Source organism: Mya arenaria, chromosome 17 (assembly GCF_026914265.1).
Source record: "Mya arenaria isolate MELC-2E11 chromosome 17, ASM2691426v1".
NCBI lineage: Eukaryota > Metazoa > Mollusca > Bivalvia > Myida > Myidae > Mya > Mya arenaria.
This window is the reverse complement of record NC_069138.1, coordinates 4,803,732-4,831,629: the sequence shown is the minus strand read 5'-3', so window position 1 is coordinate 4,831,629 and position 27,898 is coordinate 4,803,732. Positions and strand designations below refer to the sequence as shown.

At 33.8% G+C, this 27,898-nt stretch overlaps 1 protein-coding gene across 5 annotated transcripts; it reads right to left on the bottom strand.

Annotated features, from left to right (window-relative positions):
* Positions 1-2,394: 2,394 nt before the first annotated feature.
* LOC128223095 (deleted in malignant brain tumors 1 protein-like) lies at positions 2,395-27,657 on the bottom strand. Of its 5 annotated transcripts, XM_052932340.1 has the most exons (20): positions 21,854-21,974; positions 21,146-21,296; positions 20,061-20,239; positions 19,653-19,803; positions 17,487-17,665; positions 17,085-17,235; positions 16,044-16,222; positions 13,989-14,139; positions 12,947-13,125; positions 12,547-12,703; positions 11,429-11,604; positions 9,367-9,490; positions 8,824-8,999; positions 7,389-7,530; positions 6,767-6,924; positions 6,202-6,349; positions 5,791-5,975; positions 5,368-5,481; positions 4,971-5,019; positions 2,395-3,723 (listed from the first exon to the last, which is right to left on the bottom strand). In XM_052932340.1, the coding sequence occupies exons 1-20, from the start codon at positions 21,909-21,911 to the stop codon at positions 3,576-3,578; spliced, it is 2,955 nt and encodes a 984-aa protein (XP_052788300.1). In that variant the 5' UTR covers positions 21,912-21,974; the 3' UTR covers positions 2,395-3,575. The 5 variants fall into 5 exon arrangements, with proteins under 5 accessions (XP_052788300.1, XP_052788303.1, XP_052788301.1 ...); XM_052932343.1 differs by lacking the exons at positions 21,146-21,296; positions 21,854-21,974 and adding an exon at positions 27,552-27,657; XM_052932341.1 differs by lacking the exon at positions 5,368-5,481 and having other exon boundaries at positions 4,971-5,043.
* Positions 27,658-27,898: the final 241 nt, after the last annotated feature.

Sequence of the window (27,898 nt, the reverse complement as noted above, 5' to 3'; positions counted from 1 at the left end):
TTGTTTTATTTAAAAAAAATCTTCTAGATCTGATCTTAGTTTGTATCCGTACATATGTCTCAATCTGAAATCTTCATAACTTGTGAATGATAAAGATTGTATGAAATATTAAAACATTTAATATGTAAAAATAAACTACCAAAAGTGGATTATTTGTTTCGTATGTGTATCATAGAGTACTGAATCACATTTTTTATGATTCTCAGTCCAAGAAATCACCCTAGGGACCAAATTGCTCAGGTATCTCGACTGGCCAAAAATGCTGTCCAAATATCAAGTAACTGTGTTCTACTCCTGTGAGTACCAGAAACAGCTTTTGTAGAGATTTGGTGCTTACTTTTCAAGTGCTTTGAACGAGTGTTGACCAATATGAGATGATAGGCGGGTGTGTCCCCTAAAACACGTATAAAGTGGAGCTCCACCTACTTCACTCAAGGCAGTACCAGACACAATGAGATAACAGTTTTGTGACGATTTTGAGCCGACTTGGCGAGTACTTTAAAAGAGTAAACGAGTTTTTCCCGGAGTGGTGACCTATATTTGATGGCAGGACGGCGTATATCGGGTGGTGGGTTTTTGTCCTATTCAACACGTATTACGTTGTACTTCGCATACTTCATACTAGTGAGTACCAGACCCAGCCGGAATACGAATCATGTGGCCATTTGGGGACAACTTTTCAAATGCTTTGAGAAAATCAGTTTTCCCATACTGGTGACCTGACACTGGAGACAGCACTGTTTTAGCAAAAAAATATAAACAAGATAAGCAAGTTTGCAAGATTTATTAAGCATAAAGGCTCTACAAATGAGCATTTGACATTTAATACAGAAACAAGCAGCAATACATAAGCATGATATATGAACATGATACAAATAATATATAATATATACACAGGGGCGTACCTAAGTATACTCCAGTACGCGCGGGCGTACACATGAATTTAAGCTCCATGGAAATGGCAAATGCCTAAAACTCGATATCAAAAGTAATACTATAAGTATAATGGGGTGTTAACTGATTATACATAATACTTATGGTTTATATATATATATATATATATATATATATATATATATATATATATATATATATATATATATATATATATATATATATATATATAATATCTATGCACTGTGCTGTTTGTGGAGTTTTGTGCTGTTATTCCATGTTTCTTGTTTGTGATTTTCTGTTTTTGTGTTTTATGTCTTTGGCGTTTAACCCAGTGCCATTAAACTGGGTTTATGTTTAAACTTTTTGCTACTGAGCTTGTTTCTGTAGTTTTTCACATAAGTATTATCAAACATTTTTTTTATCAGTTTAAGTTTGACTTTTTCTGACTGCATATTAGCGTACATAATACTTGAAGATGGTTTCTTTATAAATGTTTTCTTCAAAAACAAACCAGGGGACACCGTCGCTTCCACACATATAACACATTGTGACCTAAGTAAAGAAAGACCTTTACTTGTCGACACCTAGCACAAGAGTGTACGGGCGTACAGTTTAAAATACCTTAGGTACGTTCCTGATACAAGTTTAGATCATCAGGCCATAAGAGGACTGCAAGGTTTATTCAATATAAAGGTTTTATGTATGAGCATGTGACATAAATTAAACAAACAAGAAGCATTTCACACACATGTGATACAAACATAATATGAGAACATAGGGGAACATTATCGCAATGATATTATCAAATTACATTTGTTTAAGACAAACGGAAAATTACTTGATTAAAAGTATAATAAAACCGGTCGCCATAACCTTACCTTAAGAAAAAAATATATACATGTTTAGATGAAAGTTTTCAAGTTTCACTCAACATTAAGGCTCTTTATATTACAATTTGATATAAAAGCAATACACACGTAATACAACTATACTATGATATTATCGCAAAATAGCATTGTCAAACAGGGTATATACATTTTTACATAATCAAAGAACATTCTGTTGAAGATGCACGGAAAATAAATAATTAAAATGATTTAAAAGCATATTTCAACTAGAAACTTATTCGGCAATTTATCTGGGATTAAATATGTCTCAACAGCACTTCCTTATGGAAACCTATATACATGTTTTAGATCATCAGTCCGTAGGAAGTGTTTTTCAATATAAAGGCTCTATATATGAACATGTCACATATAAATTTATAAAAATAAAACAAGCAGCTATACTAACACATATAATACAAACATAATCTGAAACCGAAGAGGAACTTTATCAAACAAACTTTATACACATTATTACAAAATCAAAGAACATTCTGTTGAAGATACACGGAAAATAAATAATTAAAATGATTTAAAAGCATATTTCAACTAGAAACTTACTCGGCAATTTATCTGGGATTAAATGTGTCTCAACAGCACTTCGTCATGGAAACCTATATACATGTTTTAGATCATCAGTCCGTAGGAAGTGTTATTCAATATAAAGGCTCTATATATGAATATGTCACATATAAATTTATAAAAATAAAACAAGCAGCTATACTAACACAAATAATACAAACATAATTTGAAACCGAAGAGGAACTTTATCAAACAAACTATATACACAATAACAGAATCAAATAACATGACTGTGTTTAAGATACACCGAAAATAATTGAATTAAAAGCATGATTATTTATTTGGGATTAAATTAGTCACCACAGCCTTGCCTTAAAGGTCTAGTCTAAGGAATGATTGGCATGATAATCCCCTGCTGTGCATCTTCTGCTAATTGCACTGGTGTCACAGTAGGGGCCAATTTTCTGTGTATTCGTTTATTGGCTCAGGGTGATTTAGTGTCCATTTCTATAATAACACCTCCAAAACTGCACAGCAGGATACTCAGATCGGAGATCTGATAATAGGGATCAAGGCAATCTGATTAAGATCAATACACAGAGGTTGTGTACTGTACACAGATCTGGGGTTGGGGTAACTTATAGAAGGATTTAACTAGGCCTTTAAGAGACAATTTGTATACATGTATTAGATATTAACAAGTAATACAAACATATTCAAATGAAAACGAAGGGTAACTTTATTAAACAGGGTATATACACAACAATTTAATAAAAAAAAGTGTTTAAGATTCACAGAAAACAAACAGAATTAAAAGGATGGTTACTTATTTAAGATTAAATCGGTCGCAACAGTCTTGCCTTAAGGGACAAATGTATACATGTATAAGACATTACCAAGAAATACAAATGTAATAAGAAAACGCAAAGGAACATTATCAAACAGAGAATATACACACAAATATAAAAGACATTTTTGAAAAATGCCACTTCAGTCTACATGTACATGTACATGCATGTCAATACAATATGCATGTACGTGTGCATGCCACTACAGTCTACATTTACATGTTCATGTCAATACAAAATGCGTTTACGTGTGAAGGAACGTGATAAGTACAGATAAATATACCGACGCTTTTTTCAAATTTACTGGGATTTACGTGGTAGATAGACCCGGTAAATTTTGAATTGGAAAAATACACACAAACAGCGAAAGATGCATGTATCGTTAACTATGTGATACAATGGTATTATCTGGTGTCTTGCCCGTTCAAGATCGCCTAATTTCAGAATCGCTGCTATCCATGTCATTGCCGTCTGTTTCTTCGGGTGAAATAGGAACGGCCTGCAAAGGTATTGCAAGTGTACCATTATCATCAATAGTCGCGTTCGCGTCATCCCCATCGCTTCCTTCACCCCTGTTGGTAAAATGAATTTGGCATTACAAATTAATTAAGTGAACATTTATCACTGTACATTTCAAGGCGGTTACTCAAACATTTTTTGACAGCCAGGGGCGTAGCTGGACATCTTTCCACGTGGATTCATATTATTGTGGTAGGGGGGCATGCTCCCCCCCCCCTGAAGTTTTTGAAAAACAATGGTGCAAATCGATCCAATCTAGTCGTTCTGTGGTGCTTTATTTAGTACAGGGAAATCAACAGTTTTAGAATCATATATCAACAAATAAACCCTTAACTCAGCATGGCTGGGGTTTTTATGTGTCAGAATCATGTGGATTTAGCTGAGTATACATAGCTACGCGCCTGACAGCGATATTATATAATAAAAAACAACATTTTTTTATCTCCGGCTCAATGCAAGGCGGTTAAAAATCAATATATTTATAGAAAGCATTACAACAGTTTTGCGTTAGGAAGTCGATATATCAAATTGATAGAATGTGTTTTATTCTTGCCGAGAGCCGGTTCAGCCTTGTATATCTGTCTTTAAACACAATAAGTACAAAAAACGCTAAATATAGCTATGGTAACCCTTAAAACGACTGTTACAAACATATAACAATTAAAGTACCCAAAAATTTATATGTAAATGATGCTGTGTTTTATTCTCGCTGAGAGCCGGTTCAGCCTTAATAATTAATATGTAAATGAAATGCCTATGTCCTGTCGTTGTAATATCATGGTTTATCAGCATTTGGAGAACATCTGTTGAATAATCTATATAAGAGCATAATTTATAGTACTTAATCAGAAAGTAAGTTAGGAAGAACTTGTTTATTTAACGCGGAGAGTAAATTTGGTATGGTCAGTACCCAACAATTGAAAATGAAATCTTGTTCAACAAAATAGACTGATGTTGTACTAAGCTTTCTTTAAATATTAACTGTGTATCATTTTTGCCGAAATAGGTATCCATTAACATTTTGAGTCCAAGTTTGAGTTTCGGAATCAGAAATGCAAAAATGTTGAATGTTTCAAAAGGTATTTATTAATAATTATTAATGATAAAATATGCATTGATGATGGTAAAAGGTCTGTACCATTTGTACCATTTTCAGTTGTTTTACCTTGGTTTACAAAAGCATTTTATCAGAATATAAGGATTTAAGTCTTGAGTCTGAAACCCATATCTTATGCAACGCCAATGACGAGTGTTATCGTATTGTCCTCAAATTATATATACAATATAAATTGTACAATACCTTGTTGTATTGGCCATTTGTTGATGTTCTTGTTGTTGACGTTGTCCACCTATTGGGTGAAAGAAAAAGAAAGCTACTTAACTTAAATTATACTTGTAAAATTATAGTATGATTATTGCAAAAGTAACTTAAAATTAGATTTTTCACGGAAAAATAAATGCAATATAAATTTGTTCATTCCAGTAGGAAATGGTTATTTTAGCGCATTATCTTCAAAATAGCTAATGCGTCCTTTCAGGGCGATATGAGATACTCTACTCCTCGGTTGAAATGACATAAATTACTACGTGTATTATTCTAAAATGTCGAGTTCAACGAAGATGGCATAAAATAACTTCCAAGATGGCATATAGGAAGTTGTTATATCCAAAAAAACAGGTCCACATTCCAGACCGACCTTGTATTTGTCGAGTTATCTTTATGAAAGCAATAAATACAGCTATCACTATAATCATCACAAGAGGACACATGGCAGTAAGAGCAAGTACATTCAAAATCGGTAATCTTCTATCTGCAAAATTCATAACATAAAAAAGATATATTTACAGTATTAGTTTTTTTATCGAAGCATTATCTTTGCTGGAAAGATAGACTTCCAAATATACTAAATTTTACGTTAAGGTAATTAGTACTAAAACAAGACATTAATACACAATATATGTTGTCTTAATTGATTTTGTAGCAGTCTCTAAAATAATTGAATAATGTAGAGGGTTTTTTTAATGAAATATAGCTTATTCTACGACATTGTTTATTTAGAGGTTTTAAAGTAAATATTCCAAAAATTTGAAGCAGGGATGCAGATACCATTGATACAAACCTTCAAGACATTTAATATTTATATTGTTGCCATCACATTCACCAGGTCCATAAGAATAAAATGCCATGGGTATAACTTTACAATCTCGTAATAATTTGTCATTTTTGTCGCAAATCAATGACCCGATGGTACTATAACTGTAGTATCGATTTGAATCCACATATTTAGTAAACCATTTGTTTTTACTGAAACAAATACACGATTCCTTTATCATAAAGCAAAACTTGGAAAAAACACATAAGGTTAAGAAGCAACACAGTCCTAATCAAGTCCATAAGGGGGAACTATAGTCTCCTGGCTGAAGTGCATTTCAGGGGCAGATAAATGAGTTATCGGAAAGGACAATACACTAATAACTTGCATGAATAACATAACCAGCTAAAGTCAGAAGAACTTGGTTAAATGTTTTACCCGTGTCCAAGTGTTTGGCATATCAGATCGGCAGCATATTCGGTAAAGCCAGTATAGCAAACTGTCCACCAATCATTGTTAACTGAGACTTCAATAAACCCGGTGAGAGCATCCGAACCACTTAGTCGGACATCCTTTATTGCATAGTCTTGAATGACAATAATACATTTTACAAGATTATGGGAAGATGACATGACGGCAACACACATGTTTGTTGCTTTTTAGCCGAAAATTCAACAATCTTTCAAGATACAATTATAGCCTTGCTACACATTTGTCTTTAGCAACATGTTTGCTAAGTTGCATTATAATGTCTTGAATTACAAATGTAATTATGTTCACGCCAACACGAGAATTATTTATTCTAAAATAATTGAAGGCAATTTTATGTTACAAAAAAAACTTCTTTAGCAATGCAGAGAGCATATTCCATTAATTTGCAAATCAAAATAATAAAGTTATGTTTATTACTTACCAACATAAACGTATTAACATCATCTATAATTGAACATAATGGATATTTTTGTTACACAGATAGCCACCCAAGATATGAAATAATGCCTACCTGAACAAAAAAGGCCCAATGTTCCATATTCTCCGTCATTATTTCCTCTTGTCCACATACATTGTGCAATATCTTCCTCTGTTCCGTTACAGTCCAGTGAAACATATTCTGTTCTGTTCTGGAGCAGGTTCTCTTGCCCAAAATTTGATCCTACATACCTAAAAATCGTTATAACAGATTGCAATGTTTATAAATTTACCATATACCGTACTTTAACCAACATAGAGCTTTCAAATATGTTATTGTCGAGTGAAAAATATCATGAAATATGATCATACATACCCTAAACGCGTAATTACAGCTTCCAAGCATTTCTATCAAACTATATACCGTACTGTAGGTCATATAGAGTTGCAGCTTTTTTATATTTACGAGTGTTCATGCTGGTTGATAGCAGAAGGGGACCCGAGCAAATTTCATATATCGGGGTAACGTTATGGCCAGGCGAGCGGTGAATAGTTATTGCAGGCCTTCCCGCGTATATATATTATAGAACAAATTGTATGCGTCCCTCTCGCTCTCTCTCTCTCTCTCTCTCTCTCTCTCTCTCTCTCTCCCTCGCTCCCTTATATATATATTTAATAGTTTTACTATTAAATTTATTGTCAAAACGATCACAGACCCAAATCCAAGAAGTCTGCACAATGTTTTCGCCGTGTTTTCTGATGTACGATTTATAATACTCCGCCACTCCTTGCCATCGAAAAACTGGAAGGTTCCTTCATATTCATTTTTTTCAAACGGAACCAATCGTATAGGCCCACCTGTCAATTCAATAGTATTGACCACTAGGTTGTAATATGGACAAAATAAAAATAATAATATGTGTATGACAAACTACAGAAACAAGCTCAGTAGCCAAAGGGTTAAACATAAACCCCGTTTAATGGCACAGGGTAAACGCAGAACACAGCACAAACATCACAGTGCATATACACTATATAAAATACTAGGTTTGTTTATCAAGGATAGTTAGGTACCGCCTTGGAACGGTCAGTAAAATGTAAATTTACTGGGGGTTTAAACCAGTATTCGTGCACAACCTCACTCTTATCCCAACAATCCAAATTAAAGTAAAATCCTTAAATGTAAATCTTATCAAAGTATGCATTAACTTGAGGAAACTTAATAATTAAACAAATAATAATAAACTCATAGGTAAACCCCAAGTACTTCAATGATAAGTGATCCCAACGCATAACCTATGTTAATACATCTGAAGAAGAAATTAGAGCGATGTAAAATGTCATCACAAACATATTGGTCAAAAATAGCATTCCATTTAAACATTAACATTGCCATGAACATTCTCAAATACATTTTATCTTTTAGGAATTGAATTTTTACAACTGCGTGTGTAGTCTTTCTAATATAGATATTTATGGATTTAATGTAATAGTATTTCAGTTCATCGTTATATGAAAAGAATGCTCAGTGCACGATTAGTGAAGCAAGAAGGTTCAATATGTTCATATAATGATGAGCCGTAATCGCTTATATTCACTTGTTTTATCGATGTCACAAACAATTCATATACAAACGTCATCAGACCAATAACAATCGTCGTTTCATTTCGAACAGAGATATTTGAAAGATAATGCGTTTATCGGAATTAATGCAATTGCAAGAATATGCGTTCATCTTAGGAACCGCAATACGAAAGTAGATATTGAGTGAGTTACGATATATCTTACCAAACATACTGAAGACTGAAAGTGTTACGTTCATGTTGAGATATATTTTTAAATTTAGTAAAACCGAAAATGTTGGGAACATTAGAATAGTCAAGGGCAGTAACCGACTAGCAATTCGCATATTATCTCCATTCAACTCAATATTTAAAGTTAGATATTTCCTATGGTTCATGAGTTGGTCTGTCTTGTTTAGAACATTAATTGTCTATCTATTTGTGTCTGTTTGGCCTAAGCATTGTTTCCTTGTATTTCTTACATTTGTGCAACTGGATTTGTATTAGTAGTTTCCATTATATTAGTGTCCTTGTAAGATATAAACACGATTCCATGAAGGTTTACAATTGTTATGGTCGATGCGTTTACCTTTGCATTCAATGCCAACAGCATTATCTGGTTGGCAATCTTCCAACTCAGCTTCAGATCTGTCACAGAACTCTAAATCTTTCTCTGTACCAATACAGGTTATGCTCTTCTTCAGCATTGGCGTGTCCCCATCACCATTACCTAATACTTGCATATGGTAATGTCTGCTATATTCACTGAAAAAAAAGATACATAGAGGTATTTTATTTCATTTTATGATGAGTTATTAAGTTAAAGAATCTTTAATTCGTTGGTTGTTTCAATGAACATTTAAGTCCCCGAAATTGTATAGTAGAAAGCTTGATAGTGTTTTTGTAAATATATCGGCAAAATTAACGAACATCATTCTTACGACATGGTATTCGAGATTAATGCCGAAAACGAACTCATAATATGTATTTATTAAACCCTTGTGCCAAAAGTATTATTAGATAGGCAACAAATCATGTCAATGAACTTTTTGAATTTAGGATTTTACAAAACTGGTTCGTCGTGAGTCATTCATAGAAAAAATAATTTTTAATAAAACTTCAAATTTCCCACCCAAATCCAAGACTAGTGCACGTCACGTTAGCTGCCTCCTTACTAAATCCAAGGTCACAAAAGGTTCTCAAATGTCCAACAACAATTCCCGAGTATGGGGATGAGCCATTTATCAAGGAAACACCTAGTAAAATAAAATAATATAAAGCATGTGGTGTAAAAAGAGGTGTTATAACACAAGTGATATTTAAACATTATAGTGACCAGCAAAAAGTGATAGCCCTTTGGATCAAGTTCAACTTAACGGATCCTAAACACTATTGACAGCGAATCAGCAGTAGTTGATTTTGATTTGAATGTTGTTTTTTTCTGCCGTGTTGGATGGTATGGTAAAGATTTGACAACAGTTTACGTAACAGAACGAAATATCGAACGATGCAAATAGGACATGTAGTTTTACCTGGATTTTGTTTATTTGGCATCTGCTGTTAAATATGTACAATGGATCCGACGAATGAAAGATCAGTTTCATTTGACTTTAATGGTGACAATAAAAGGGGAAATGCGAAGCAATTGATAAACATTTTATGATTTTCAGATGCCTTTGTTCAACATTCAATGTTGTCGACCTATCATTACCCCATGTAAGAGAAAACTAATTGTTGAAACTTCGCTTAATTAAGTTTGTATGTTAAAAGACTATGAGACTTCTTTAAGAGAAGTTAAATGCCACAGTTTAAAGACGTTGTACATGTTATAGCGTCAACAAAATTTGTATGCATACAGATAAACCAAGCAGTTTAACAGTCTTGTGACATAAATTGTAAAGGCGAATTTGTAAGTTTACACTTTTTAATGATTCAATTCGAAGTATAAATTCTTTGTTGCAATAAGTGGTTTGTCTTACAACTTACGTTTAATACGTTACTAATAAAATACAGAAACTCTTGGCTTGTTGGTTGTCATAATAAATAAGTAAAAGCATTGGTCATCAAAGTTGAGAAGTTGTACATGTCACAGCATTAAATAAAATATGTATAGATAAACCAATAGTTTAGCAGTCATGTGACATTTAAATCTATTGGTATCTCTACGCTGCTAGGAAAATTTGTCCATACATGGACTTAAAATTGTAAGGGCGAATTTGTAAGTAAGCAAAACTGACAGTAATAACACTTTATTTAAACTAATTTAAACATCATTTTTCTCTCCATTTCTTTCTTCATGTGCACTGCCATTTTGTTTACATTGTTTATAATAGTGCAACAAAATAACTTCAATATCATATTAGCTCATACGAACATGAAAGAAAAGAACGTCGGCAATATAACAATGTTCGATCTTAGTGCTAGGTATAACTGTTTAGTTTGGATATACTGTTTTAAGAAAATAAATACGCAGGGCTGATTACGTGATAAACTGACAATAAACTAAAATCACGGGGTCAACTGACTTTATTAGGCTACCCTGTTATCGGGTTGATTTTTATGCAAATGGCATGATAAATCATTTTTTATATAAATACTTCTAATACCGTTGACGTGACGTCATTAATGAATAGAGTCGAAATCGTGCTAGATAGTTAGCGTCATTTTATGTGTGATCAAATTGATGTTTATGAAATAAAAACAGTATCACATTTGTAGTCATTTTATACAAAATTACGTCATCATGGAATACAGTCGAAAGAGTACAGGATAAACAGCGTCATTAAATGTATCATCAAATTGGTATTTACGAAATAAATAGAGTATCTCATTTGAAGTCATTTAGCACAAAATTATTTTAACAGCTTACCAAAATTCTAAAAATGGCCGGTTTTTTAAAAAAATGAAAGAGTCTTTTAAACAGATTCCGCATTGAATGCTACTTATGTAATGTCTGCTATTTACTACATGCTTTCCTGTGATTTATAAGGCTTTCAGTAAAAAGAAATTATGTTTTGATAGTTTTCACTGTTTTCAAATCTTAGCCCGCTCTCACGTCCAAATCAAATGTCTGGGCTGGGACACAATTTCAACGACGTCATTTCTGAACGGAAATCACGTTCGCGTACATTTTGGTGTGATTTTCTGAAAATATATCTCAGACAACATGTATGTCAGAAACAGACAACACTTACTAGAGGAGCAGATGACACCCACATCATCGTCATGGTTACAGTTATTTGAGCCCCAATGGCGATGATTACAGTCAGCGATGTTATGTTCACATCCCGTACACACAACATCGTCAAGCCATATCTGGGCTGGCGCAGTTGGATAGTTAGCCAGATTTTTTATAGCTTGAGCAAAACCTCTGGAAGAAACTTGATATTTAAAATAAATCCATTGAACAACTTTACATGCTGTTACACAAAGGAACATTGTCAGGTTACATTTTAAATGGCGCTATTAGTTAGACTCTAAGAAGCGTAGTTCAATGTGCAACGGCTTTTGAAGAAACAGAATAATTGTGTTATCGGTAATTAACAATTCTAACATGAAATCGTGTACATGCGTCATACCGATTTGGTTGGAACACAGAAAACTTAATGAGCCTCAGCTTTCTGATAACTTTAAAGCAATCATATCGGTTGAGTAAAATGTTTGCAAAACCTAAAAAAAGAAGCATTTTGCGCAGTCATCAATTTACACATTTAACAAGTTATGTACACACATATGGAACAACTTAATCTTAAGTCAGTACTATTTAATGTAACATATCATAGGCTAGTTCAATAGATAGTTTTCATAAAACGATTTAAAATAGTTAACATAAACGTTGTATTACGCGTACAAATAGTAAATGAGTAAATGACATGAGGTATGCGAAATAGTATTATTCATTTCAACTCGCACTTGTTTGAACCCTACCGTTCCACATTTTCTTATATTTAAGGAAAATCAGCCAAAATTGAAAAAATGGACAGAAAAACACGCCACATGTCTCTTTTTGTATTTAAAGAGCAGAGCTGCAAAATAGCTTTAACAATCCAAATGTAGAATATATCTCCCTCCAGCCAAATATTTTGAAGAACGGCGACGAGAAATAAACGCCAACGTATTTTATGGCTTTAAACAAGGGGTATAACTATATTTAACAGAGCCAAAGTTGCAGATAATGCTTTTCACTTAAATATTCACTCTGGCAATATCAAGTTTCATTTGATAGTTTTGAACGTTTTTCACTTACAGCTTAGTTGAAAGTCTAGTTTAAAGGTAAATATTTTCTCAAAACATAATGACAATAAATACTTACATTGTGAAGTTAAGCATTCTGCACGCAACGACGGCATTTCTGTCAGAAAACCCATTGTCACAGAGAGTTCCCCACGTCCCGTTGTATAAAATCTCGACACGTCCACTGTACTGGCTTGAGCCCCCAACCAGTCTTATATCATTGGCGGCAGCTGAAACTGAAAGCAAATTAGTACCCGTTCTTAATACAATAAAACTCTGATATTTTGATAAACTGTGACAACAAGCTGTCACCAAGGTTCTTCTTTTATCAAATTAAGAAAATGTATGTAATAAATGCAGTATTGAATAACCACTTACGTAATATTTTCTATATGTTTGGGATTCACAAGTATGCAATGAATGCCTAATTTCTAAATTGTTAGGCATACCAAAATTTGAAAGATGCAAACAACACATACTAGAGGAGCAGACAACACCCACATCCTCGTTGTGGTTACATTTATGTGAGCCCCAGGGCATGCGATGAGTACAATCAGCGATGCTCTGCTCACATCCCGTACACCAAAGCTCGTCAAGCCATATCTGGGCTGGCGCAGTTGGGTACCCTGTGAAATTCGTGATAGCCCGAGCCCCAGCTCTGGAAAGAAATATGATATTTTATATACTGGATATTTGAACAAGTTTAGGCCTGACAACATCGAAATTTAATAGCGTACTAACAAAACTAACAGTTACTTACTAACACTAAGACTACTACGGATGGCGTCGCAAATGTAACTATTTTGCATTATTGTTAGTTTATTAAAACAAATAAAATAAGTAATCTTTCAACATATTGTCGTCTATTTATTCTTGATATTCTGAATATTGAGTCAAAATAACTAAAGCATTCATTTAATATGTTAGTCAATATATAACATTTATAAAACCTTTCCCAAAACGTACTTTATATAGTTTCATTAAAAGTGTAAAATAAATCATGACTAAATTACATCAAGTATGCAAAATAGAATGGTTCATTCCATCACGCTCTTGACACCTGCCGTTTCATATTCATTTATTTGAAAGTAAAAGGCCTCAGCTGAAGAAGTTGTCAGAAATTGCGAGAATGTTACGCGTGGCTTTTTCATTCAAATATTAGATCTGCCCACCTTCCCCAGTAGTCCTTAAAAATCCGGATGAGAATCTCAACGTTATTTCCCTTCCAGCCAAACATTTTGAAAAACAAGAGGACCGCGGAATCAACGCCAACGCTTGTCAACTTTTCTTTAAAAACGGCATAACTCAACGATAACCGAATCTAGAGTAATTAACCTTGCTAATACAGCTCGTATTTTCTTTTTGCAATATTTGAACCAAGTTTCACATCGAAATCTTCAACGGTATTTGCAGTTTGGCCAAGGTTTGGTTTTGCACGACAATGACGACGACAACAACAAAAAAGCTATCACAATACCTCAATTTGTTTTCTAGCCAAACATTATGAAAATAAATACTTACGTAGGGAGGTGCAGCATTCTGCAAACAACGACAGCATTTGTGTCTGAAAATCCATTTCTGCAGACACTACCCCACTGCTCATTGAGTAAAATCTCAACACGTCCGCTGTTCTGGCTTGAGCCACCAACCAGTCGTATATTAATGTCAGCAGCTGAAATCGACAGTTCTTTTTGAGTACCCTGCAAAACCTTTGAAATCCACTATATTAATAGACTTTGCCCACAAAAATTGTCGATATTGCTCGTTTTTATTAAGTTGGTATAAACATATTTATTTCATGAACATATACAAGTGACAACATTTAATTCATTCTAAATATTTAAGAATTTGATCGGAAGTTAAAAGCTTATAAAGATTATACTTTTCTGTAGAAAGCAGTTGAATATACAAATGTGGCTGTCTTTTTAAGGATGAGTGCATTTATAAATAATTCAAAATACATCAATGGAACTAAACAAATGTATTAATATTTTAACGGAAAAAATATATGAAGATCTATGAAATTTATCATTTATATTTTACAACCATTGATTTGAAGAAAAAAATGTCTGTGTCTTACAGTAAACAGATGAATTTTGAGTCACATGTAAATCAGTAAATAAAATTGAATTCAGCGAAACGTTTTAGTAAAATTCAATGTAGGAATATACGGAAGAAAATATTTTAGAATTGGCACAATCAGAAAAACGCCGTTACCATTCAAGTGTCTTAAGGTGATAGCTGTTCCAGGAACCAGCAAGTGTATTATTGTTATCATAAGTGTTCTATTGCTGTTTAATAGACGACAAATGAGCATAAAGTGACGAACAGATTCAACTTCCCCACAGAGACATGCTTGCGAAGGAACGATATTCTTCCGAAATATATCGTGCTTTAATAAACTGCAACCAAGTCTTAACCATGTATAAAGAATATGGAAGTGCCTAGGGCCAGTATTAAAATACATCGGCAATTTAGTAGTTTTGCAAAGTTATCTTTTAAATTGGTGTACCGAATCAGCAGATTGTAATGTAGGGGCAAGTGAGTTCCATGCTCGGATGGAGGAAGGTATAAGAAAATTTTAATACAACGAGGTTTTACAGTGTAGAAATGGAATATCTGTGGAGTTTCTTAGATTGTATCTAGAGTCTTGTGGACGGACAGGAATCAGATTTCGAAGGTATGACGGACTTATATTGTTTTTTATTTTAAACATAAAAATAAGCTTGTGGTTTGATTTTCGTTCTGAGAGGGACTGCCATCTTGGTTCCTGAGGTCTTATAGTTCCTGTTTGTTTAGAAATGAATCTCTTAGCACCTTCAATGATGTGCGAAGTGAGTAAAGAAAGCCGGGAATTATGGTCATTCGTGCGAATAGAATCCCAAGCAATATTTGCAAAATGTTTTCTGAGATTATCATAATCACCTTGGTCGAAGATAATACTTAGGTTTACAAAATTTGAAAAGAAAAGTAATCAGAGAAACGATCGTTGAGTTCGGGAGAGTGAAAAAGCGGTAAAAGTAGGTCCCTCGTGGCGATGGATTGCGATAGCCATGTTTCAGAAAATGATGAAATATCAAATCTAGGAGTTTCGCTTAATTTATGTCTAATGTATAAGCTTTTGGACATTGTATTGGAGTAAAGGGTGATAAGTCAAATGATGATCGAAAAGTGGGTTTGCATGCACATCACCACTTTGGATCACAATAATTGACATCCAAGTACAAATGATACATGTGAATACTATAGAAACACAATGATTAAAAAACAAGTAATTTTGTTCAACGCTAGCGTGTGTGTGTGTAGTGATATTTCTTAAGTATATTTTTGCATTTCACCTGCTCTGAGGCTTTTGAAGTTTTTAGGTTAACAAAGATTGAAAAAGAGAAGACGTTCGCCAAAATCCACAATGTCATAAAAACATATTTGAGAAAATACTTTTATAATGAATCCCGTATTTAATTACCACTCATGAAATAAACCCTATATGTTCGCGATTCACAAGTATGCAAACAAATGCCTGAATACTAAATTGTAAAGTATATGAAGTTTATGTCCGAAGAATATAACACGTACTAGGGGAGCAGACAACACCAACATCATTGTTATGGTTACAGTCATTTGAGCCCCAGGGTATGCGATGAGTACACTCAGCGATGCTCTGCTCAGATCCTGTACACACAACATCGTCTAGCCAGATCATGTCCGGCGCTCTTGGGTAGCCTGCAAGATTTGTAAAAGCCCGAGCGCCCGCACTGAAAAAAACGATAATATTTCATAATTGGGTAATTACACAATTCTAATATGCAGTCGCATACAGCAATAAATAAGTAATTACTAATTTGAAACCAATCTAACATTATATTGCATACATAAAACATTGACTCGCTAAATTCGGAAACGGATAACTGAATGAACACCAGCTCTATGAAAATATGCTATAGGGTATATATAAAAAGTATAGCTTCAAGCAGCCTTAAGGTCACACATTGAATATGAAATGTTCACACATATGGGACAATAAATCTTAAGTATATTTTATTTAATACATTTTTTATGTAAGTTTAATAGATAGCATTTCTAAAACCATTCAAAACAATATACTTAAAGGTTTAATTAAATGTATGAATAAATCATTAGTAAATCAGGTATGCTTTTCTTTCAAACCTGCCGTTCCAAATTCATAAATTTGAAAGAATTCAAGTTCAGCTGAAGCAGTCGTCAGAAATAAGGGATAATATGGCCCATATTTTTTGTTTAATTTCAATCTAAGATTTGTCCCACTGCCCGACATTTTCTTATATAAATTTCCGCATTAAAATCATAAGGTATTTCCCCTCCAGGGAAAAACAGTAACACCGTGAATGTAACGCAAACGTTTGTCGACTTTTCTTTAAAAGGAGCATAACGCAACAAGCATTCGAGCCAGAGTTATGAACCTTAATATTCAAGCTTGTTTTGCCTCTGGCAACGTGTTAAATAAGTTTTACAATAACATCTATTAATGTAATGATCGAGGTTTAATTTTTGCATGACAATAACCATGCCGACGCCATAAAGGCTATCAAAATAGGTCATATTTCTATGTAGCCAAACGTTATAAAAATAAATACTTACGTAGGGAATTTCAGCATTCTGCAAACAACTTCAGCATTTCTGTCGGAAAAACTATCGCAACAGACTGTACCCCACCTGCCATGGAGTAGAATTTCAACACGCCCATTGTACTGGCTTGAGCCACCAACCAGTCGTATATTGATGGCGGCAGCTGAAATTGACAGTACATTTTATTTGAGTACCTTGCAACTACATTGATGTCTGGTCCCTTGGTAGACCTTGGCCACAAATTGTCGATATGCTCCTTTTTAGAAATTAGTGAAAATATATTTTTAAGATATCCCGTATTTAATGACCACTCGTGTAATATCTTCTATATGTTAGATTAACAAGTATGATATGAATGCTATATACTGAATTATAAAGCAGACCAAATTTATGACAGAAGCAGACAACACTTACTAGAGGAGCAGACAACACCAACATCCTGGTTATGATTACAGTCATGTGAGCCCCATGGTATGCGATGAGTACAATCAGCGATGCTCTGCTCAGATCCCGTGCACTCAACGTCGTCAAGCCATATCTGGTCTGGCGCAGTTGGGTAGCTTGCGAGATTTGTAATAGCCCGAGCGCCAGCTCTGGATAAAAATATAATAGTTAATATATGGGTGATCAGAACAAATAATGGAGTCGCATAAAGGAACCATTTTCAGGATTTGATATGAAACCATTAGCTAGCTTCTGAGAAACGCTATTGAATGTCAATCACTTCTGAAAGAAACTTATTTAAAGCAGTGTTCCGTAAATCGAAATCGCACATATGCACCATTGTTTAGACAGATTTTTGACACAGGAAACTGAATAAACCTGAGCTATATAAAAAATGCTATATAATAAATTGCGTAAGTAATTATTTTAGCGAGGTAAAATTTGTGCAAAATCTTAAAAACAGTATAACATTGCGCAACCTTTGATTATCACATTTAATATGAAAAGTTCACACATATGGGATAAATTCATTTTAAGTTATTGTCATTTAATACATAAAATGCTTAGTTTTGTAAATAACATTTCTAAAACAATTCCAATAAATATACTTAAGAATCTTAATAAAGCGTAAAAATGAATCAAGCAAATTACAGCAATTATGCGAAATAGTATGTCTCATTCCAACACGCTCTTGTTTGAATCCTGCCGTCGGAAAACGCTCCCGATTTCAGTATTATTTACAAATCAGATATGTCCCACTATTTGTATCAAGAAAGAATCCAGTGATAGGAATCTAAAAGTTATTTAAAACATTTTGAAAAACTAGAGCACACTGGATAAAACCTCAACGCTGGTCATTGTATTAAAGACAGAGCAATTATTTCAATTCATTTGTTAGAACATTGTATTTAGTCATGATAAGAGTTTCTGCTTTTAGATTTCTAACGAAGAGTAACTCATTGTTTTAATTCATTTGTAACTAGAAGTATTTCTTTAAGCTTTAAGACAGTTTAACTTTTATGTTTCTCAGATATATTTCTGGAATAAATGCTTTGCTGTAATAAAACATTATTTGAATTAAACTGTTTAGGAGTTTATGATAGTGATACTAAACTAAATATGACTGTATTCTTTCTAAAATATCTGGTTCTCAGATTCTTCAACTTGCTATAAATATCCTTAAATGGAAAATATGACAGATAGCTCCACTTTTACAACCATTCAATTCTAAAAGTAAAGAGTTTGATTAAGATTTGAATATACTCGGCATTACAACAGCATTTCTGATATGAAATTTATAAGCTTAAAAAATACCTGATGTATGTCGGGTTTCCTTTATTATTTTTAAAAATTTAAAATGACATTATTTTATATGAAAGATAATCAATGATAAAGCCAACGTGAACAATATTTTCATCTAAATAATATAATCTCATGACCAGTTAATAAAATCATGGGACTTGGATCAAGTTGAACAATAGCATGGAGGCGAGTGAATAACAATTTTCTACACTCCGTAACTGAACAATTATTTATGTTTACAGAGTGGTGTATAACAATAAATAGTGTGCTTCCCAAAACCCGACTCCTTAGTTAAATGTCCAAAACTTCATTCTAGTACATCTGAGTCCATCTCAGCTCCCTGACACAGCCGGATTCTCACACAGAGAAATGTTCCAAATATATATACCAAGATTATGGGGCAAATGTGACAAATTAACAACTCAAAGCCCACACTCATTTGAAATAAGCATGAAAACTTATTCATAACTGTGCATTGTACACAATCAGCTGTCAACAACATACGCATAATTGGACAATAACATATCAATCAAATATGCCCTACAATAGTTAATAAGTGTTGAGAATCAAAACATGTATAACAAATATACATTTAATTAAAACCTAATTATTTCATAATATTAACGTTATTGTTCTCATTACGTTTTTATAAATTGGGCCTTGTTTCTCACGTCCGTATTTTGGCTTGCAATGTGTTTCACATAAATACTCCGAACATTTTAAGCTATGGCCGAATTAAATGATTTTGAACGACATGACCGAGACAACGACATTAAGGGTATGACACTACTTCATCGTTTTATCTAGCCAAACATTATGAAAATAAATGCTTACGTAGGGAAGTTTAGCATCCTGCAAACAACGGCGGCATTTCTGTCAGAAAATAAATCGCCACAAACGGTACCCCTCCTGTTGTCAAGTTCAATCTCTAAACGTCCAGTGTACTGGTCTAGGCCACCAATCAGACTTATATTAATGGCGGCAGCTAAAATTGTCGATACATTTTTATAAGAATCTACAACAACATTGATGTCTGGTATCTTGACAGACTGTGGTCACAAGTTTTCGAGAAGGCCCGTTTTTATCCATTAATAATTAATAACACGATTAAAACAATCCCTATCAAATGACCAGTCATGTAATATCTTCTATATCTTTGAGTGTCACAAATATGAAATGCATGCCTAAATATTGAATTTAAAAGAAGACCAAAGTTATGTCCGAAGCATGAACCACACTTACTAGAGGAGCAGATAACACCCACATCAATGCTATGGTTACAGTAAGTTGAGTCCATTGGTATCCGGTAATCACAATCAAAGATGCTCTTCTCAGATCCCGTACACATAACATGGTCAAGCCAGATATCGCTTGTCGCATTTGGATATCCTGTGAGATTTGTAATAGCCCAAGCGCCAGTTCTGAGGAAATGTAACATGGGTAATTTGAACAAGTCGTTTACAGGTAACATATTTAGAACTGATATGAGATAGCGACATTGGCTAGCCTCTAAGACGCATAAATCATGGTGAACCAATTCTGGAAGAAATAGATTAAATGAGTTTTCGGTGATTTTAATGAAATCGCAGACATGCAACATTGTAGAGCCAGATTTAGGTCACAGACAAATGTAAGCCGCAGTACTATTAACATTTGCTAAATCATAAATTGCGTGAACATTCATTTCTGGTGGGTAAATGTTTGCAAATTTTCAAAAACAAAACAGATGGACATCGCGCAGCCTTTAACATAAAATGTTCGCAAATATTGTAAAACAGCATTTAGTCAGTATGATTAAATACATACTTTTTTATGTAATTTAATAGATAACTTTCCTAATGTCATTCCAAAATAGTATACTATATAGATAAATCATAAGTAAATTACATCAGGTATTATATAATATTACACATTTAAACAGGCTCTGAAACTCGCCATTCTATATTTAAGAATTAAGTTTCACCTGAAAAAGTTGCCAAAAATTGAAAGAACGTGGCCAAGACATTTTTATTATTAAAATATCAAAAAACAAGCAAGCGAAAATCTAAATTGTACTCTAGCCATACATTTTGAAAAAAACAACAACATCAGCACCGCAGTTTAATCGCCAACACGTTTCTTCTTTTAAAAAACGGGCAATACTTGCTATTCACACTCGTATTAACTCTAGCAACATGTGTAACAAGTTTCATACGAACATCTTGAAAGTATTATTAGCTGTGACCAAGGTTTATATTTTTGCCCGACAATATCAACGACAACGACATAAGTCTACCACAAAACCTAGACTTTTCATTTGACTTAACATTGTGAAAATAAATGTTTACGTAGGGAAGTTTAGCATCCTGCAAATAACGGCGGCATTTGTGTCGGAAAACCCATGGTTACAGATAGTACCCCACTTCTGGTTAAATTGGATCTCGACACGTCCACTGTACTGGCTTGAGCCACCAACCAGTCTTATATTACTTGAAGCAGCTGCAATTGAAAGCACTTTTTGCGGAGATACTTTGCAATATGATTGAACTCTAGTAACTTCAAAAACTGTAGCCGAAGCCGAATTGTGCATGACAATGACATGTCTATAATACCTGCCAGTCTGATGTTTGCGCCTTAGGCTCGAATTTACAGTACATCATCGTGTTAAAAGAATTTTAAAAAGAAAAAAAGAACTTTTTTTAGGAAATAATAATTATTAATGTTGATATGATATCAGGTAATAATGAGAATAGTAAATAAATAAAAATGTTTATAAAAAGATAAATAAATAAATGAATGAATGAATGAATGAATGAATGAATGAATGAATGAATGAATGAATGAATGAATGAATGAATGAATGAATGAATGAATAAATAAATAAATAAATAAATAAATAAACAAACAAATAAATAAATAAATTAATTAATTAATTAATTAATTAATTAATTAAATAATTAATAAATAAATAAATAATGTAGTTAATACATGCCTATTTAAAAATTACATTAATAAATAAACACAAATGTATTACATGAATATAAAAATTGTCTTACCATAGCATAAATGAAAAATAACCTGTACAAATCCTATAAAAATGAAAAATAATGCCATTCTTAATTTTGATATTTGTTACAGGAGCAAACAGACTGTGTCACTGAAAGAACTTTAAAATTGTTACCATTATAACAAATGAATAACAGATGTTTAAGTATAAATATTTGCACAAGCGGTTCTCTGAAACATGAACTCGATTTCGATATGTTAAAGCTGCACCGTCACAAATATTGACTTTCTTTAGTTTTTGTCTCAGAATCAGCTGATTTTGGTTCCAACGCCTTCAATAATGTCATTTAAGTTTGGAAAATTTAATTTTTCTTAAAGCGCTAGTAACGCTTAAGCATTAAAACATCAATTCTCAAACGTAAATATGAAAAACTACGGTCTGATGTTTTGTCAGCAGTTTCCAGACATGGTCAATTTGTGACAGTGCCGCTTTAATATCATATTCAATAGGCGCACTTCTCTTCACTGACATTCAATGAATTTCGTGGAATTGAACAATAGCAATGCATCCTGTTACAAGTGAAATGATACTTGATTGAGTTTGAACAATCCATTTATCTTCCAACTGAAACTATTGTTATATGTTTCCGTGTTAAGTGATTTTGAAACATAGAATAAGTTTTAATAGTTATATGTTTAATGCAAAGTGTGCCTCTCTATCCATAGAACAAAAGAAAACAGAACGTAACAATATATGAACGTAACAACATACTTCTTACTTCATAATACTCTTCTTCAACCTAGATATAATCTAGTTGTTATTCAATTTTCCTGTTACAAGAAGGTAAAATAAAGCATCAGAGACATTCTTCTCGCCTACTAGATGACCCCAGGCAAAAATATGTTAGCATGCAAGATAAAACCTACAACACAACAGCAGATAACTGCTAAGTAAGATAGCTGAAACAGGAGTTTTTAGTCTCTGTGCGATTCTAAGATGCCAAAACATGCAGCCTGAAGAGGTCTCCATTTCAGCTGACCAAGCACTGGATGGACATGCTGGAGCAGCTGCTGTTGGAGAAAGTAAAAACTAGGGACTTACTGGAGCCTCGACATTGGGAATATGGAGTAGAGATACAAACTTCACCAGTGTGATGTAGAAGATGTATGGCATGTACATTAAAGCTTAAAGAGATGGGCCACTTGGAAGGACGAGCTTGAGCAGCTGTGGTAATTTACTGGCGCCCTGACATTGGGGATAAGGAGTATAACCGGCTGATGGGAAGAGATATATACTTCACCAGTGTTCTTGAGAGGATGGAAGACAGTTTCAGGAAGATGTCCCCATTTTCACTGCAAGATATGGGCCTTTTGAGGGATAAACTGTCGCAGCTGTAATTGCTGTAAAAAGGTATCAAGCACGCATGTTGAGATTTACACTTCATATGTATGATGAAGAGAGTATATGCCATGGGATGGCCTCAGTTGAAGGAGTATCAGGGGTAGGATGAAAAAGAAAGTTTCAAAGAAAACTTTTCCCCTATTCAATGAAAATTGGTAAATACAGAAGCATTCGTTTATTTAAGACTAAATAAATGCCATTATTCGTGGAAGTTGAGAAACACGAGGGAAATGCACACTTATTCAGTTTAGAAACTAATACGTTTAGAAATCACTATGGAACGTTTGATTCGGGAATTGAGAGCGGGCAAAACATTAAACACAGTGTATAATATCAAATTGATATTTCCACCGTTTGTAACAGGGACATACCATTGTTATTTTACTGAATCTCTACAACCCACCGAAAAGCATATCGTAAGAGGAATTAGTTGTACCGAACTCACGTCCTTTCTCAGATTAGACAGATGTTACTTTTTACCACATATGCTCGTACATATTTAAGATTTCCTGGCTGCTAATATTAAAGAACAATTCAAGATGACGCAGTCTCACCTTATTTACACCGTATTACCGTATTGTCATAAAGTAATATATTACACTGCTTATTTGTGTTGTGATTTGAATGACATGCACAGTCGGCGTTGTATAGAACCTAGATGTACTGCATTAGTAATGTACTTACATCTTTGTCTAAAATAAATGGTTGACTCTGACAACATCGGTAACACTTAGAATCAGAATCTGTTTAGTTGATTAAAAGTCCATTCACAATAGTTATGCAAAAAGCTACAGAAACAAGCTCAGTAGCAAAAAGTTTAAACATAAACCCGGTTTAATGGCACTGGGTAAACGCCAAAGACATGGAACATAAAATCACAAACAAGAAACATAGAAGAACAGCACTAAACTCCACAAACAGCACAGAACATACATAATATATATATATATATATATATATATATATATATATATATATATATATATATATATATATATATATATATATATATATATATACATATATATATAAAATAGGTATGTTAATCAAGAATTGTTAGGTACCGCCTTTGAACGGTCAGTTAAATGTAAATTTACTTGGGGTTTAAACCAGTTTATGGGCACAAACCTCACTCTTATCCCAACAATCCTTAATAATGATAAAACGCATAAGGTAAATCTATTTTTCAAGCCTTGAAATCTTGACGAAAGTACGTTCGCTGCATTTTGTGCATGTATGTCCCTATATAATTTGGCTTACGCTCTTTTCGGCTTACACTCTTTTGGGCTTATGCTCTTTTACGGCATAGCTCTTAATGGTATAGTCTTTATCAGTGTGTGTATACCACGTGATAAATTGCGTCATAAACGAGGACTTGCATTCTCATGATCTGCCATTACCATAAACTTACGATCATAATAACGACCAACTTAATGATAATTATAAAGGCGTTTCAGAAACGATAATGGCAGATCGTAAAATCTATCTGAAACGCAACCTAAAACATGCCACTTCTAACTTAAATTCATGGACCTTAAGTTTACGTGTGCCTCTAGCCGGTCGTAGGTTTACGATCAGAGTTAACGATAAAGCAGGTGCACGTTGCGTCTCTGAAACGGTGCCGATCGGTAATTTAGGTCGTACTACCAAAATCAGCTAACGATCGCTTTTACGATCGTCTCTGAAACACACCGAAGATACCGAAAAATAGGCTCCAACGTTAATTTTTTAATGTGGTGTTTTACGTGTATAACAATTTGGCTGATTTAATCAAAACTTGTGAATTTTAGTGTGAAATATGCATATTGTTCTACCATATTGATATATTGACATTAAATGACTTTTAACAAACTTTAGATCAGGCACACGTAGGGCGCGGCTCCTGGATTTGCTAGCAACCATTTCCGCTGTAATTATGTTATCGATGATTTTCCTGTTTTCGGTATTATTGATCGAGATGAATTAGAATTCAGTAATTTATATATCAGTGTAAGCATAACATACATGTTCATATTAAATTTATTTGGTGAACTTTTAACAAGTGGCTGTTTAAATGAAAAGTATTAAATATGCCTTAAATGGGTTCTTATAAATGTAGTCAAGTGTATATCTAACAGTGGCGGATCCAGGATTGGCGTTAGAGGAGGAATAACTAAATGGCGTAATGACTTTCGCCCCTCCCTCAGAACCATAATTTATTTGGTTTAAAATGTTAGCATATAAGTTTTTACAATCTATAGTCTGATATGGTGCATTTTAGGCGTATTTTCCTCCTTTTACCTTTTTTTTCTTCTATATGGACATACACAGTAAACTTGGACGATTTTAGAGTCCGCTAGTGTCTTACACATCTCATGATACCCAGGGCAAATTGGCAAGGGAAAGTTCGTAAATCTTGAATTATATTCATAAGCATTTTCCGACCAATGAAGTAGCCGATAACAAAAAGGAAAGAATCTCCTTTGTGAAGAGCTATCGGCATATTTAACAATATCCTGCCTTAAACGATTTGTAAGCCGTGATCTCATTGGATTATTTCGAACCGAGATTACATCCGTAACTTCTCGGCCATTTTCGCACTGCATGAGGTATGTCTCATGCGACCAATCAAGCGGCTGGATATTACCTTATAAATTATTCATGAGAACGAGATTTTTACAGCTGATTTGCCCAGGGTATCATATAGGTTATGATACGCTGGGGTGCCGAGGATGTACACACTGTGCAACCATAGAATGGAAAATAGATGTGATCGAAAATACGCCAGTTATGGACTGGTTTGTCAAAAGTGACGACAAAAGTAACGCCAAAGTACAAGAATGCCATACAACAATTAGTTTTATTGTTTTGACAATCAATAGCGTCATTCTGAAAGTTAAAGTGACACTCTTATTCAAAATCAATACAAACACATGTATTACAAAGATCAATTTTGACTGATAAACCTTTAACTACTTACTAAATAAGGCATTTATGGAAAATATAAGTTACTGATAACAAAATTGTAACCGTGTTTTTAATTGCAAAAAGTGCAAAACTATTGGTGAATGCTTAAAGGTTTAAAGTGGTCCACTTTATAGTCTCATAAGGTAGAAATACCAGGTTTTATGACCATTTCTTTCAAATTAAACTCGGTTTCCTTCATAAGAACCATTGTTTTCGACATGTATTCATCCTTTTTTTGAAAAATAAAACAATATTATAATAATATAAATTATGGTAAATATTATTTGGGAGAGAGAGTGAATCTTTAATGTTTTGAAGAGTGGCTATGTTTCGGTAAAACATTGCGTACCATCAAGCGCTTATTTCCGTATGTTAAGTTAAGTTTCATAGAATTTAGCCTACAATTAAAGGAAATCACTCTAGTATTATTAATATTATTATTTAGAATAACATCAATTATTGTCATATGTTTACATTTCAATGTTTTGTTATTGGTTTGCATGTATATATCACAAAACCATCGGAATAATGGCAACCATGCGAAAGACCCCAACTTCACCGGGCTTTACTGCAGCATGGCAGTGCACCAACACAACAATGCGAAAAACATAACACGTCGCTATATTGAGCGGACATTTTCAACGCTATTCATTTATGATGTCACGTCAGTACCTTCACTAGTTAATATCAGAAATATTATAAGTTATGGGGTTAGTAGGTGACCCGATATGGGATATACGGGGCAAGGGAAGCCATATGGTTTCCAGCGCCCCGTATATCCCATATCGGGTCACCTACTAACCCCGTAACGTATATATCACGTCGACAACATGTTTACATGTTTCATTTATTCATCGGAATCGGAAAATAGACGCCATTTTGGTACGATATGAATTTGGTGACACAATATGGAAAAATAAAGGGTCACCACGTGACCAGTACTGGACCAATGGCGTTGCGTCATTTATGTTGGAGGCGTGCTATATAAAGATATGACCTAATGATTGCGACGTCATTGGTGATATAAACTTACTGTGTTGACTACATCGACACACTAGAGGAACACATTTGGCGAACTTTGGTGTACTCAGTACTGGTTCAACTCAGGAAAGTCGTTCTATGTGTATATGCTTTAAACCGAGCATGTAAAAGAACCATGGGGTCTCTTCGAAAAAGAGCTAGGGTATCGCACCCGGATTTCCTTGTATCCCACCACTGTCTCTTCCGCGTGCTGTCCCTTCAGCAAAAACAAAGGACCCCGTTGAAAATAAGTGCTTGCAATTTCACGGGTTATCCTTGACCGCGAGGTCTAGTAATATACATACAATACATACAACTACAATAGCTTAACATTTCAATGTCTTAATCTTCCAAAAAGATTGGAAATGAGAATGAATTACCTGGAAGAAAATCTTACAATGTTCCTGTACAATTTTTTTCAATTCCGACCAGAACAGTCCCATAACCTAAGCTCCATTTCAAATCGTTGGATACATTTGATTAAAGTGACACTCTTATTCAAAAGTAATGCATACACATGTATAACAAAAATAAATTTTGAGTCATAAACCTTTAAGTACTTACTAAATAATGCATTAACGGAAAATACTAATTACTGATAACAAGATTGCTACCGTGTATTTAATAGCTTAAAACACAATTGTTTTAAAATGATTGGTGAATGTTAAGGATTTACACTTATCGATTATCGTGTCATAAGGTAGAAATACCGTGTTGTCTGCACCTT

What these genes read in the sequence shown, in the direction of transcription:
- LOC128223095 (XM_052932340.1), bottom strand. Translation starts at nt 21,911, where the DNA reads ATGGCATTATTTTTCATTTTTATAGGATTTGTACAGGTTATTTTTCAT. An exon ending in TGGTGTTGTCTGCTCCTCTA is followed by an intron (nt 17,236 to 17,486) that starts GTAAGTGTTGTC and finishes TGTCAATTTCAG; the next exon opens with CTGCCGCCATCAATATACGA. An exon ending in AGAATGCTGCACCTCCCTAC is followed by an intron (nt 13,126 to 13,988) that starts GTAAGTATTTAT and finishes ATTTCTTTCCAG; the next exon opens with AGCTGGGGCTCGGGCTATCA.